This window comes from Diplotaxodon limnothrissa, linkage group LG18 (genome assembly GCF_057381915.1).
Source record: "Diplotaxodon limnothrissa isolate DT_005_m linkage group LG18, D_limnothrissa_male_GT1.1, whole genome shotgun sequence".
NCBI lineage: Eukaryota > Metazoa > Chordata > Actinopteri > Cichliformes > Cichlidae > Diplotaxodon > Diplotaxodon limnothrissa.
The window spans coordinates 11,033,514-11,049,219 of record NC_140613.1 but is presented as its reverse complement, the minus strand read 5'-3'; the positions used below and the strand labels follow the sequence as shown (position 1 = coordinate 11,049,219).

The 15,706-nt window shown below is 40.9% G+C and overlaps 1 protein-coding gene across 2 annotated transcripts in view; it reads left to right on the top strand.

Moving 5' to 3' along the window:
• Window positions 1–4,005: 4,005 nt before the first annotated feature.
• The window catches only part of LOC146613138 (receptor-type tyrosine-protein phosphatase mu), a 164,447-nt gene continuing 152,746 nt past the window's right edge, over window positions 4,006–15,706 (top strand). For both annotated transcript variants that reach the window (XM_085378523.1, XM_085378522.1), the window contains exon 1: window positions 4,006–4,078. In XM_085378523.1, coding sequence (XP_085234649.1) covers window positions 4,006–4,078 — 73 coding nt within the window. The remainder of the gene's footprint in view (window positions 4,079–15,706) is intronic.

The window sequence follows — 15,706 nt, the reverse complement described above, 5'->3', positions numbered from 1 at the left end:
GAGTTTGCTGGAATAGCAAAGAGATTCACTCTTTCTCTCTCTCTCTCTCTCTCTCTCGCTGAGCAATGCACACACACACACACACACACACACACACACACACACACACACACACACACACACACACACATGCATTCATGATAGATGAACCCCTCTTGAATAAGTCTTTGTCCTAGATAGTGATCATGGGACATGCTGTCAAATGAAGTACCTATAAAGATATGGCTTTAATGTGAGTCAGATGACCTGAATTCAGGTTTTGTGTGTTACTGTTACTATTCCGGTGACAATACATTATACTGTCGCATTGTCTGCTTGTGTCACTTATTCAACATCAAGTGAACATACATAGAAACATTTCTCCTCAGTAAGTAATAGATAAAAGTCTTATTTTACATCAGTAAAGTCTGGGCTCCACTGATGTAATGCAAGTAACCTCGTGTGTATTGTTAAATAAAGCACAAAACTACACTAGAAAGCAGCACGAGAACAAATTAATGCGATCCTTTCCTGTTTCGCAATCAACCTCAGTGCAGTCAGCGGTGCTAACTTAGTGGTCAGATGTACACCAGGGATTACCCATAACTATAGTTACCAGGCTTTGAAAGGATTTGCTGATCCTGTTTAATTGCTATGTGCTCCAATAACTTTGCTTTTTAATGAGACACTCTGCACGACACAACAACTGAACACAGACTGACACCGGCGGTCTTCATTCAAATGTGTTTTGCATTCATAAGCCAAAGCTCAGAAAACAGTTTAGCATCACTAGCAGCCAGGGACTTCCCACAGTGAAGGACAGCTAATCAATCTCGTATTGAGCTTTTGACAATCACGGCACGGGATAATCGCGGGGGAATTAAATGACAAAACCACTGTTGTCTGGCAGCCACATGAGGAGAGACTTAGTAAGTCTTTCTTTAGTGTGCAGTTTAAGTTCTAAGATTTATTCAGTCATACTGAGTGCCCTCACATGGGGTGAGGTGATTGGCATTTATTGACAACGCATTAGACTGCCACTTATGTCAATTACAAAGTGTCATTTAGCTCATCATTCTTATATTCAGCTGGTGTAAACTGTCCCTGCAGGAAGAGATGTGAAGGAGAATAGATTAGAGGAAGGACAACAGGTGGCTATCCATGACAAAATGCCAATATCACCTACTTGGTAACTCAGCATGTTGTTCAGAAATCAGCAGCACTGAGTTACTGTCATATGACAGCAGTCTATGAGGCCTAAACATAGAATCAAAGGGAACCTGGTCTGGCATCAATTTCGGAGGCATTTCCATCCTTCAATCAGTGCAATATCACAGCTTTTTGTGTCTTGATTTGAGAGTGTGATGAAAGAAAGATTGCGAAAGGTTACGGGAAAAAACAGGCATGCAACCAGGTACAGGATTTTTAGTGATGAACTCGAATGTGTTTCACTGCTCAAAAAGTGTGATGCTGACTATGAACCGATTTAGTGTAAGAAAACTGATCTGACTAAGAAATGTGTACGTGTCTAGTCAGAGGTAACGCTGGAACAGAGTACCAGTGAATGTCGATAACAGGTTGGTCATAGTTAGTCAAGTGTAATTCAAATTTCTTTATAAGCACTTAAACAAACAGGAGATATCAAAACAGAGATAAACCGATGTAGACGAGATCACAGGTAGGAAATAAAATAAAAGGTGAACGATAAAATATCAAATAAAAAATTCAAGTGTGAAGTGTGACTTTAAAAAACCTGATTATAATAAAAAAGTGAAAAGCATAAAAAGCTTTATTAAAAAGGATCAAATCGAGCTAAAACAACTTCTCAGCTCTTTAAATAATGCAGTTAAAGGTACTGAGATAAAGGCAAAAAATGGATAAATGATTGAAATAGATAAAAGTAATGGAAGCATTATTTAACAGACACATTTGGGACCTGGCTGGTGGTGTTACTCAGTTTTAGTTTGTTACAGCTGTAGGGATAGCTCAGACAAAAGAAGCCACTGAAGTGGGATGGGATATATTTGTTGAACACGACATAAGACTGTGTCTGTGGTGAACCACTGCAACACACCCCTCGAAGACGCACAAACCCACTCAGACTCACGCTCACGCCGTGTATGTGTAAGCACAAACAATGATGTTATCCATTCTCTCCTCTATCCAATCACAGGACTTCACATTCTCACATATTCCCATGACGGCTCTGCTGGTAATCATGCATTCCTGGCGGCATAACTGTTACAGCCAAAACAATACCAAAACACCACAAAGAGACATGTGGCATTTCTATGAAATGCTTCAGCCACTGTTTGTGTGCTTACCTAGAAAAACAACAACTGGAACCATATATCCTTGACAGCAGGGGGTCATTTTGAAACTAAATGTAGATCCATGTCAATCTGGCTGCATTTTAATTAGCCGTGAAAACTGCTGGTACAAGTGAAATGGCCATGTGTGTTTATGCATGCAAAAACAATAAGGGGATGACATTGGTTGACTTTGTCATTAGCTGATCTTCATCCCACTGTTTGATATAGCAGGGGAAATATCCCAGGGTTGTTTGTACTTGCTGTCTCGGATAAATCTAATTTTAAACAAATATTTGCATATATTAAAACAGAGCATCACTACTGATTCATCGAAGCTGGAAAAATGTGGGCGACGGAGCAGCCGTGGTTTTCCTGGTCAAATAATGGAGCGCTTTTTGAATGTCAGCTTTGCTCTAACAGGATCGATGCATTTGGTCAAAAAGGACACACAAGGTGAACTGTGATGAGAGTCTAGATGGGAGAAGTTATAATAAATGAATGCATTAAGGTGTCAAGTTCAACATGCCTTCTGTGAGGATTGGTTTGTTGTAGTCCCAACTAAGTTTGCACATGTTCTGCAACCGGCATGTCTGCAGTATGATAGGAAGCATTGAGCATATATAATATGTATGGGGATGGACTAAATATTCCATATTTATGCAGGTAAAAACATCTCACTACACTTATGAAAAGTTTAATCACATCATGACGTTCATCAGCAAATGACATTTGCCTAGTTGTTCTGGAAATAGAGACGTTCAAATGTCAAAGAACTTTAAAAAAAAAAAAGGAGTGCTGGGTGGAAGTGAATTATTTTATGATTCACTTCCACTTATTTTACTCGTTTTTCAGCTTAAAGACACTGCTTCACCAACCTTACTGCGTGTCTAATTTTATGAACATTCTCCATAAAAATGGCTTTAAATCACACGAATGCAACAGTCTTTCTTACAGATCACAGATAGAAGGGCATTCTGTTATAACATCCTAGCCACAAGAGGCCTAATTAGAAGTTATAATTGTAGGGTAACTTCATTGTATCTGATAACCGACTGATTTAATATATTCTATACATATTTCTGTGGGAAAACGGTGTGACATATGTGACATATGACTTTGTTTCCAATATTCTGCTTATAAAATGTTCAAGGTTAGTTTTTGACAAAGGTCTTATCGTGTCAGTATTTAGCTGTGTTATTAAATATAACATATTTATCCATCAGTCCGTCTATTATCTTGAATAAGTAATTAAAAAACAATTAGAAAATCAGGCTAGTATTAACATGGCTAACTACCCCAAAGTATCACACTAAACTAACTTCAGTCTTCGCAGCTGTTCCAAATAAACCAATAAGAGGCACAGTCGGAGGTGAGAGGAGGGGACATCCTCGTCTGTCCTCTCACTCACACGTGCCCTCTACTGGCCAGACAGCGCGCACACAGCCGCTGCTCTCCTGGAGCTGCCGGATCACTCAATCCAGGCGTAATTCAGGAACCAGGACTCACTCACACATTCCTCCTTCAAGTGTGGAGCAAGCCGGCAAGGAGCAGCCGTGTCGGCGACAGCCTCCACTCACTCCGCTAAGAGCACGCGAAGGGACTTTAGATTCCCCACTCCTTAAAGTATAGGTGTAGGATTCAAGTTCCAGTAAAGAAAGAAGAGTTGCCAGTTAACCCCTCGGCTGGGGGTTAACGCGACGACGGCGGTGTCGACATGGATAAAGTTATCAATTGCTTGTTTGCTGCATTAACCCTGCTGTTGTCCGCTCGAGGGGAAGTTTTTAAAGGTAAGGACGATTACCTGGAAATGTTTTTCAGGTGCCGAACACATGCTTGGTCTTTAATTGTGCCACAGCCGGGGCACGAAGTAGAACTGATATGCGGGTAAAATGAGTTCAAGCACTATTTTGTGTCATAGTTTAGTTGCAGTTTGAAGCCTGTTGTGTGTCTTTACGATTTTAAATCGAGGATAAGCTTGAGCTTGGAAGTAATGCTATATGAGAGTGGCATTATATCAGACAAGTGAGCTTGGCACACAAATACTCCGTTTTTGTACAATAAACAGAACGTCACCGTTTATAGCGGAAACACTTCTATAGAAGCAGTAGTTGTTCTCACCATCCCCGGTGCTTGTGTGCGCAATGAGCCGGTGCGCCACGGAGCCACTCCGCTGCATTCGGTGGGAGAATTTACTAAACCACAAGTTAAAGGAGTTCAGTGTTTGTGTTTAACTCGAGCTTGAGAAGTTGTTGTCTAACGTGATTAACCTCAAAGGGATTCGCGCACTACAAGTGTCACCTTGCGCTGTTGGTACGGCAAAGCGTTAAGCTAAACGAGACCTTCTGTGGTCGTTTGACCGTCAGTTTAATGTGAACTTCAATTAAAATGCCAAAGTGTCCATCTAGACATAAGTCACACTCAGTACAATGTGCGGTTTCGTGTCCAAAAGACTTACTGTGGGTAACAGTTTGTGCGTAAAGCACCCTTTCTTGCCAAGCTCATTTAGCGGTTTGCAGCCTATACGCGCAATTAAACTTCTGTGCATAGCGTCAAAGTCCATACACCTCTACTGCAGGTCATATAGAGAGTTTTGTCACGTTTTCTGTGCGTTCCTTTGCTTTCCTACACGCTAAAGGAAATGATCTGCACTTAACAGCACTGTGCGCGCCACACGTCTCCTTTCTAAACGACATGCGCTGCAGAAACGAACAGTTTAAGTTATTAAGAACTCTTTCATTTGCACGCGGTCTGTTTTTAAGTGCAAAGTGTTTGTTTGTTTAAAATTATTTTTTATTTGGAGTTCATCTTGAATTCTGACGGATTTGCTATTTTACTGTCTGACCGGTTTGTGATTCCAGCTTCCACATAGGTACAAAAACTGCACACCACCTCAAATTAATCCCATTCATTCAGTTCTTAAGCTAATGTCAACTGCAATAAGTCTATTCAAAGCTTTGTGTAAGGGAAAAAAGAGTTCAGGCATTAGTACCAGATAGATATGTGATTTATTGGAATTACTGAAATGATGTGGCAGTCTTTCACCTTCAATATAATGACCATAGGTTGCCCAAGGGGACTTAACATGCAGAGACTAAATTAGCCTCAACAGGGGTCATTTTTGCTGTCTGCACAATGGCATTATCTATGCGGGAAAAGGCCCATTAGCCCATATTCATGCCAATCAATGAATGGACAATGAATGTCCAGTGTGCGAGTGTTCCATGCTGGCACTGCAATTAGAGCCGCATTTGAAAAATCTCATAAATAAATGGAACAGTCTGATTTGTATCTTTGAATGTCTTTGATTGTGTATACTGTTCTGACTCTGAATCGGTGAGTGTGCTGAAGTTGTGTGATGTGTGGTTTCAGTTATATTTGGATGCTGGACTTCAGCAGATTCAACACACAACACATTTTTCAGAGAGCCTGTAGGGGGCAGCATGGTACATATATAATATGATACCCAGATGATGACGTTAAGCTGCTCAAGAGTGGAGGACAACAAGTCAGATGGATCAGGATTCAGATATACAACTGTTTGTGTAAGCACTTTGATGGAAGAAAACGACTTTGCAGTCAAATAACTACTGATTTACTTTATTTGGTCAATTTTGTGTATGTGTGTATTTGTGTGCAGCTTTTTTTTCCTCTAAACTGGAGATGTTGATCTACTCAGAGAATTGCAGAAGTCTTATTAGGTATTTTATGATAAACAAATAGCTTTTATCAAGCAAGACCAGCACAGTGGGTCAATTTTAGTGACTGGGAACTTGCTTACCCTGAAGCTCAAAGTATTCCCAGTCCATTTTTCTGTCAGGTTTATCAGTCTTGCCCGCTGGCAACCTCACAAATGGCAGATTTATTGGAGTGGGCTGCACTGCAGGTCTCCCAGTGGTGCTGAAACCATCGATAAATGTGCTCCTAATTGCATGAGTGTGTGTAAATATGTAAACCAGGAAGAAATCAATTGGATGTATTTTACTCTCTGTGGCTTGGTGACGGATTAGCCACACACGGATGGAGATGTAGAGGCTAAATATGAGCCTGAAGATGAGGCGGGAGGCATTTGTTATGGGGAGTATGTGATAACAGCTCGTGTGATAATTAGATCACTGAGGTAACCAGAGCACCGGTCGACTTCAGTGCACAGTATCAGCACCTCGTGACTGTGCAGCCTCAATTCGATCACAGAGAGCGGCCCTTTGGAAGTCTTTTAATTTAAGCATTTCAAAACAAAATCCATAATCAGAATTCCGCTGTATCATTTTCACCTTCTTCCTTCCTTGTGCACCTGCACATCTGTTCTCAGCAGCAGAGGTAGAGATGAACTGCTCTTTTCTTCTACTCCCTCCTTGTTGCATTCACAATGCCCACCGGATGCTCTAGGTTCAGAGAGAAAGCAAAAAAAACAACACTATAAATCACTTGTTGGGTATGGCTAGTGCTTTTGTTTTCTACATTATGAGGACAGCTTTTTTTTTTCTTTTTTTTTTTTGCTTTTTTTCCAGAAGGCCTGGCCTTTGCTATCTATACTCTGTCTCTGGACCAAGCACATTAAATTCCAGAGAGCTGTGCGCTTTGTTATGTTTACCACCTTTTCCAGCAGCCATAAAACCTGCCTTGTTTTGTGATAGGGGTGAGCCGTGTGTTGAGAATAATGTCTATGCCTGGAGAGTAAAGCTGTAGTTTGTCACCGCAGAGTGACTACTGCTGATAGCGTCCTGGTTGACCGATCCTGATTGCCATCCAAGCTGTGACTAAGGAGTAAAACAACACATTGGCTGCTTGAGAAGATAAACAGCACTTCATTTGAAGTCTGGCAATAATTTAGATAGTTTTTCACTCATGAAGTGTTTCTTCTCCCCCCCCCCCCCCCCCCCCCCCCCTCTCTCTCTCTCCCTCTCTTCCAGCTGACTCAGATTTAATAGAGACTTTTCCGAAAGGTGTCCTGAAGGATGGCAGTTTCTTTTGTGTGAGCCAGTGGAGAATGAAATTAAATATGCATGTGATTTTTTTTTTTTTTTTTTTTAATTTATTTATTTTTATTTGATGGCTTCAACCAGTGTTGGAGGAGGCGAGAGAGAAGGGGGAGAAGAAGAAAAGAAAAAAAGCTGCGTGGTGATTGATGATAGTACAAAGCAGAAAGTGAGGTGTCTACATTCTTCTGTAACTTTGCTTTTCAGACACTTTTATTATGATGATAATGAAGGCGGTAGAAACACATGGATTTACTGAAGCTGTTCAAACAATGTGGGTACATGTGTGACTTCCCAGAAAAGGGTCTGCTGAGTTTGTCAGCAGAGCTGTCTTATGACTGATCATGGCTGGTAGACATTGGGGAGGATGTGTCACTTTAAAAACGAAACTTTAAGAATTGCACATATTAGAGCTGCCATATAGACACTATTTTTAGACCATCATTTAAAGTGACTGGATTGACAGTAATGCTCAATTTTTTTTTTCCTGCTAGATAGAACATACTTTTTTGTTTTCTGTATAGAATTTAAGTACCTTATTTACATAGTATCCTGCTGCGCTGCTAGTCATTCAAAATTCAATAGTTCTATTCTTAAAAAGAAATGTAACCCCCCCAAAACTTCTACTGATGTCTTTTTTTCTCCACAGATTACTGGGCTATAGACATCAGCATATCTCACCAGAATGCAGTAATCAAGCCCAACTACTGTGCAAAAGAAAAACAAAACAAAAAAACCCCACACTTGCACAAAACCCATCTAATGCATTAGCAAGAAAGGCGAAGGTCTAATGTCAGGGACTCCAAAGAATTTCTAGACTTTAGAGCCAAACCTGGAGTGAGCAGTACACAGGAGGTTATGCAATACTTGCCACTCTCATTAGACCTATTATCAGAATAAAAAAATACTGAAGTGAAGAAAGGGCACAGAGTTTGACACATTATTCAGCTTTGCTTATTCAGCCTCTGTTCTTTGGAACTTGCCAGAAGGCATGCTAGAAAATCAGTGTCTGAAGGAGGAGACGTCAGTGCACTGAAAAAGTAAACAGCATTTCATTACAAAGTACTTCCCGACTTGTGTTTAACATCACACATTGATAATGCATAGCAGTGCACGGAGAGCCAAGGGTGAACCTAACTGGGGGTGCAAGTGCAGTGACTGCTGTGGAAACTGAATTGCAGATACTTCCTCATGCATGAGGAAATCTGTGTTGTTGATTATGGTGGTGTTATTTACATGCGTACTGCCTCTTTGACACTTTGTTGTCTAGACTCTGTGTGTCACAGTTCTTTATGTTTCTAGTATGCAGCACTGCACACTTTATAATCTGGTTTCTTGGCCTTCATTAAGCCCGAGGAGACGGTAGCACCAGTATGTTGTTACGTATGAAAACCAAAAGGAGTTGGCTCCCTTCTGATCTGTGCGAACTCTTAACACTTACAAACTGCTGCTATGATTTGTTCCCCTTTAAATGGCATCTCTTTAGGGTACCCAGGCTTCTTTCTGAACTTGGTAGACTAACCTTCAGAGCACACTAAAGGTGCACGTCATTGTGCTTTTGGGTTTTTGTTTTGGTCTCCCTGAGAGAGTTCAGAGCTCTTATAAGGACTCGTGTAACTGAAGAGTGCAACTGCTATTCATAAGCTGGACTCTGTATTCTGTTACTTGTTGACTCAGACTTGCTTTGTTTTTTTTGTTTTTTTTATCTTGTATATTTGTGTTATAGGATTTTATAATTGTCGTTTGGTGTACTTTCTTGGTAAGGTCTCTCTCGAAAATGCGATTTTAACCTCAAGACACTTCCTGGTTAAGTAAAAAGAAAATAATCTTGAAACTAAAATGAGTTTGGGTACAGGTTGGGAGTGTTAAGTAGGGTTAGAAAGGTGACATTTTAACTTTACTGGCAACATACTTCAGGCCATTAGACATAAAACCTGTGATTTTGAACTTTGTGACTCTCAGCTGAAGTTTAGGCATAAGTAAATACAGCTATGATAAATTTCACATGCACACCAATTTAGGCACCCTAAGACATGCAGAAGAGAGTATTAGGAATAGGGAGCAAAGAACAACACTCCAATTTGGACGTCCTCATCTCATTTGGTGCACTTGGTGCATTAGTCATAACAGCACAAGTTAACATGCACTTAAAAAAAAAAAAAAAGTGATGTCATACTAAATCCTCCAAATGCAGAGTAGAGGGCTTATTTGAAGTTGCCTGTAGCAAAGATTCAACGAATCCTTAAAATCCTCCTGAAAAAATCTGTTTCTTGTATACAGGGAGTACAGAATTATTAGGAAAGTTGTATTTTTGAGGAATAATGTTATTATTGAACAACAACCATGTTCTCAATGAACCCAAAAAACTCATTAATATCAAAGCTGAATGTTTTTGGAAGTAGTTTTTAGTTTGTTTTTAGTTTTAGCTATTTTAGGGGGATATCTGTGTGTGCAGGTGACTATTACTGTGCATAATTATTAGGCAACTTAACAAAAAACAAATATATACCCATTTCAATTATTTATTTTTACCAGTGAAACCAATATAACATCTCCACATTCACAAATATACATTTCTGACATTCAAAAACAAAACAAAAACAAATCAGCGACCAATATAGCCACCTTTCTTTGCAAGGACACTCAAAAGCCTGCCATCCATGGATTCTGTCAGTGTTTTGATCTGTTCACCATCAACATTGCGTGCAGCAGCAACCACAGCCTCCCAGACACTGTTCAGAGAGGTGTACTGTTTTCCCTCCTTGTAAATCTCACATTTGATGATGGACCACAGGTTCTCAATGGGGTTCAGATCAGGTGAACAAGGTGGCCATGTCATTAGTTTTTCTTCTTTTATACCCTTTCTTGCCAGCCACGCTGTGGAGTACTTGGACGCGTGTGATGGAGCATTGTCCTGCATGAAAATCATGTTTTTCTTGAAGGATGCAGACATCTTCCTGTACCACTGCTTGAAGAAGGTGTCTTCCAGAAACTGGCAGTAGGACTGGGAGTTGAGCTTGACTCCATCCTCAACCCGAAAAGGCCCCATAAGCTCATCTTTGATGATACCAGTACTCCACCTCCACCTTGCTGGCGTCTGAGTCGGACTGGAGCTCTCTGCCCTTTACCAATCCAGCCACGGGCCCATCCATCTGGCCCATCAAGACTCACTCTCCTTTCATCAGTCCATAAAACCTTAGAAAAATCAGTCTTGGGATATTTCTTGGCCCAGTCTTGACGTTTCAGCTTGTGTGTCTTGTTCAGTGGTGGTCGTCTTTCAGCCTTTCTTACCTTGGCCATGTCTCTGAGTATTGCACACCTTGTGCTTTTGGGCACTCCAGTGATGTTGCAGCTCTGAAATATGGCCAAACTGGTGGCAAGTGGCATCTTGGCAGCTGCACGCTTGACTTTTCTCAGTTCATGGGGAGTTATTTTGCGCCTTGGTTTTTCCACACGCTTCTTTCGACCCTGTTGACTATTTTGAATGAAACGCTTGCTTGTTCGATGATCACGCATCAGAAGCTTTGCAATTTTGAGACTGCTGCATCCCTCTGCAAGATATCTCACTATTTTTGACTTTTCTGAGCCTGTCAAGTCCTTCTTTTGACCCACCATGCCAAAGGAAAGGACGTTGCCTAATAATTATGCACACCTGATATAGGGTGTTGATGTCATTAGACCACACCCCTTCTCATTACAGAGATGCACATCACCTAATATGCTTAATTGGTAGTAGGCTTTCGAGCCTATACAGCTTGGAGTAAGACAACATGCATGAAGAGGATGATGTGGACAAAATACTCATTTGCCTAATAATTCTGCACTCCCTGTATTGTCAATATTCTGTTTGGTACCAGATATAATGGATCTGTTTGATACCTTTTCTGCCCTAATGGAGAGCTTGTAAAGACTGAACATAATTCCTGACAGGCATCTCTGCTTTTTCTGGCATCATATTTCAATTGGCATAAAATGCTTTCCAAGCAAAGACCCCGAATGTCAGCAGACACTTGGTGGTGGGTTTTTTTTGTTTGTTTGTTTTGTTTTGCCTTTTTCTGAATCGCAGTTAAATTCACTTCTAGCATGTTGTGGGTGGGTTTTGGCTTCAGGTTGGTTTTCAGTGAGGTGGCTGGATGACTAAGTGTCTCGTCAAAAAATACCACTGTTAACCATAAAAAGCTTTCTTGGAGCTTTCGCTGTATGTTTAGGATCTGCATTGTCTGAACACTGAATGACTGTGCAACAAAAAGACTATGATAGATATGATCATATTCATTTTGAAAGAAGGGTAAAGCTCCAATTAAAGCTGGATGCATACTGGGGGGAAAAAAAAAAAAAAAGAGTTTGAGGTTAAACCATTGGAGTATGCAGCCAGCACAACAACAAACACTGCACTTTAAGTATGGGAATGAGCCCTTTGAGTCAAAAGAAATGGTTTAAAATCTTGGATCGCAAAGTCTACCAATATGGTTCATCATATCCCTGGAGTACCACTCCACACTCAATGATTAGCTGTTGATTTGCAAGTGATTTTATTTACATTCTTGAGAGGCACTAATAGTTTGAAGTTCATTCTCGAGGCGACTGATGTGGCAATGTTATCTGGGAGCTCTGCAGCGGAATGATAATGCCTTGAGATGTAACTGTGTGAAGGATGCCGGACAAACAGAGATGCTCTAATTATACACAGCTCCTTCTTCAAATGAAGAGGATAAAAGCTAATGAATCGCACACAGGCCAACACAGGGGCTGCCTAATGAAGAGAGAGTGAGAGGCAGAGGGGCGAGTATTTGTGAGAGAGTGTGTGTTTGTGTGTTAGGGATGCTCGAACAATTCTGTGATCTCATCACCATGTCTTTAAAGAAAAGAAAATCCTTGCAGGAAAAACAACAACTTACTATGCAGCGGATCATGTTTACAAAAGTCTGCATTCGTTGTAGGTGGCTCGGAGAATCCAGGCACTCTGGAAATCTTCACTAATTAATGCTCTAAGGGTCTCAATTGTTATTAATGGTGACGGGATGGAGGAGGGGAATGAGGGAGGAGTAGGAGAAGCATTTTAAATCAGGACATTACAGTGTGGCTGCTCAATTGATCATTAGGCCTTTTTTCTCTGCACGAGCACACAGGGCGTCAGCTCACTTTTACTCATTATCTTCAAAACAGAAAGTTGGCTCCTTGTGTTGTGAGATTCCAGTCTGTCTGTGACAAATGACTGGCAGTCAGGTGCAAGCGGTTCTACGCTCAAATTGAATTGACCTCAACCCGGGCTCATCCTTCACCTATCTTCAAAATCCGCTGTTCAATCAGCATTGTCGCCTATAACCCGGGGGTTATTATGTGAATCGAAATTGATTCTGATAGCGCTCGCTTTGATATTTGGCTCAGGTGAGCGTGCGGCCTTGACCCAAAGCCTGAAGCTTAATTTCACGTTTGCCAGATAAAGCGCCCGCTGCTCCTGCTTTGCTGCTGCAGTCACGTCGTGGAGAATGTGCAAAGTTTCTTCTGTAATTTCATGAATAACTCAAGTTGCCTCCTTCATGGGAAAGTGCTCTTGCTAACTTGGAGGAGACTCCGTTTCATGCCAAAAAGCTGTCTGTGTAGGCTGCTGCTGCTCGCACTCGTGGTGGTAGTGTAGGTGATGGCAGTGGGAGGAGGACGGGATGCTGCTACTGCTGTTTCACCTTGTCTCCTTTTATTTATTAGGATTCTGTCAAGGCTCAGGCAGTAGGCAGGTGTATATCCCTCCTCCTCCTCCATTCCCCGTCTGGGCCTTATGAGTATAACCAGGGGCAAAATTCTCCATTACTGTCAGTCTGAATCTGTTGCTATCACATTAGCGCACGTCATGCAGTCATTAATGCATTAGGCCTTGTTTGAGTGCCAGTTATTTGCATTGGCTTTTACAATGTCTATTTGCCCTTGTGCTAAAAGCTGCCTTGGCTCAGCCTATTGACCATTTAACTGTTCAATAATGAAGCGATCCCTGAGGATAAATTTGGCCTTGTTGGTAGGCTACGGTTGAATAAGGGTATTAGCTTGTGGAGGAAAAAATAAGAAAAAAACCACACTGCATATATTTTTATGGGGTTCTGAAGGGAGACCTGTAGCGAAATTAAACTTCTATTTACCTACTTGCAGAGACACCCCTCTAGCATATCATCGCACCACTAACAGTCAAGTACACTATTATCCACCCTTATCCTCCACTTCTTCCTCCCAAAGCAGAATGTACCTGATTATACTCCTATCGGTCACACTCTGGCGCCTATTTGGAGGCTGTTATCTGTTTGCGGTGGAGACTCCTCAGGGAAGCGTACAGCCGATAAGAGACTGTTGTTCTGTAAACAACCCTCTGACCTCCTCAGGCTGGGCTTGGCTCCTTTTCAAATGGGTCTCTTTTGTATTGGCCTGAAGCTCAAGTCTTCGCTTGACCGATTCCCCAGGGGAAAGTTTAATGGCATTACTGTACGCTCTACACCACGCAGGGTGGTCACACTGGAGCTGTCAGGGCCAGAGGGGGTTGGTGGTGGTGGTGGGGGGGGGATTGTCTGTGGCTTCAAAAGAGCAAAGAATGAGTGAGAATAAACAGCTGGAAAAGATGTACTGCTGTCTCTTGCTCAAACATCAGGAAATGAGGATGATTGTGTGAATGACCCCTGTATGCCCCTGAGCTTTGTGGAACTGGAATTATCAGATATCCTCGTTGTGTTTTTCATTTTTTTTCCTCTACTGTCAGCTGCAATTTTTGTTTTTAAGCAAGGGGCAAACCTCCAATGTAAAAATCTGATGTGAGTGAAGTGTATTAATTGCTGTTCTCGGGACGGCTTGGTTAAGGGCAGCGTGACTGATGACAGCTACATTTCTTGCACTTTCCTTGTTTAATATGCCGACATGCCTTAACAAATAATTCACTGGAAATCAGTAGCCCATGGCTGCACTGCAGCAAACTGTTGTACTAAGTCATTTTGGTGTTAAATACTGCTTCATCGACACGACTATTGAGACACACAGCTGCAGGGCCCGTGTTAAAGACGGAGCAAACACAAAACAATAACTGGAAAAGATGATGCTTGGCTCGAAGCTTGACTCCCACCCTGTAATCAGAGTTTGCCACGCTAAAGAAATTACAGGGCACCGGAGTCATTAGAAGTGTGGGGGAAGCTTCGCATTGCAAACGGAAACAAAGTTGAAAACACATGTTTTTGGAATAATGCACATCTGAATAAACAAACCGGTGAAAATCTGACAAGTTGATTGTAATGATAGTATGCTGCCGGCCGGGAGGATAAATTCAGTGAGTGCGACGTCTCGGAGACTTACTGGTATTGGAGCAAAAGAAGGAGTAATAATTAATGCGGAAAGCCTCAAGCTTGAGTTGGTTTTTCAGCAACGTTATCATCAATCCGACTGCCTCGGTGTCATGAATAGCACTAGACTTAGAAAATAATTAGGGGGACATGTTTATTATAATGTTAAGAAACCATCATATTAAAGTGAAATGATTTTAATTGTTCAGTTTAGGATTTTACTGTAGATTGTCTGTTTCTGTACATTACAGCTTCAAGCGATACAACCAAAAGAAACACAGTGTGAATATTTGTCTGTTGGGTGAATGTATTATGCCCACTGAGGAAACTAACATTTACCAAAAATTTTATCTTTTCCCTTCTCTACTAAGACTTTGAGCAAATCCCAAGGCTATGTGAGGATTTCTCTCTTGCTATTTCCAGATCTCTGAAAGGAACAATATTCACAATGGGGAAATGGTTTTGAACATCGCTTGTAGAGAAATTTTACAAAGAAAGATTTTGGATGGGGAAGGGGTAGCAAAAATATCTTTTCCTGTTCTATTACCCTTTAGGTTTGTTTGAACTATATCGTTACTTTCTTGTGTGTAGGCATATTAAAAAATTTGTATATATTTGTTTTGTTTTTTTATAGGTTGGCTACATCCTAGCTAGCTAGCTACAGATGGGTAGCCATATTTGAGCTATAATAGCTACATAACAACAAATGAAAAGATGGGAAAATAAACCATTGCATATTAAACTTTGATATCTGTAATTTATAATGCGGGTAGGTCTATTTTTAGTTTTGACTGTTTTTCCTACAAGTTCTTGGTAAGTTGCTACCTATTTGTTAGCATGTACCAATTTAGTTATTGGGGGTAATAGCTTCAAATTATCATTGCATTTCAAGAAAATTTGTAATGATTACATTTCTGACCATATAGAAACATGATTCTGAGCATTTTTGTTTAACCCCTTCGCGCATAGTGGTCACTTCAGTGGACAGCTATTCAAACTTGCACATAAACACAACACACAGTATGAATGCATGTTGTCCTCCTAAGTGGACATGTTTAAAAAAAAACAAACAAAAAAAAAACACTATTTGAGAAGTACATGTTTGAGAAAAAAAAAAAAATACAAGTTC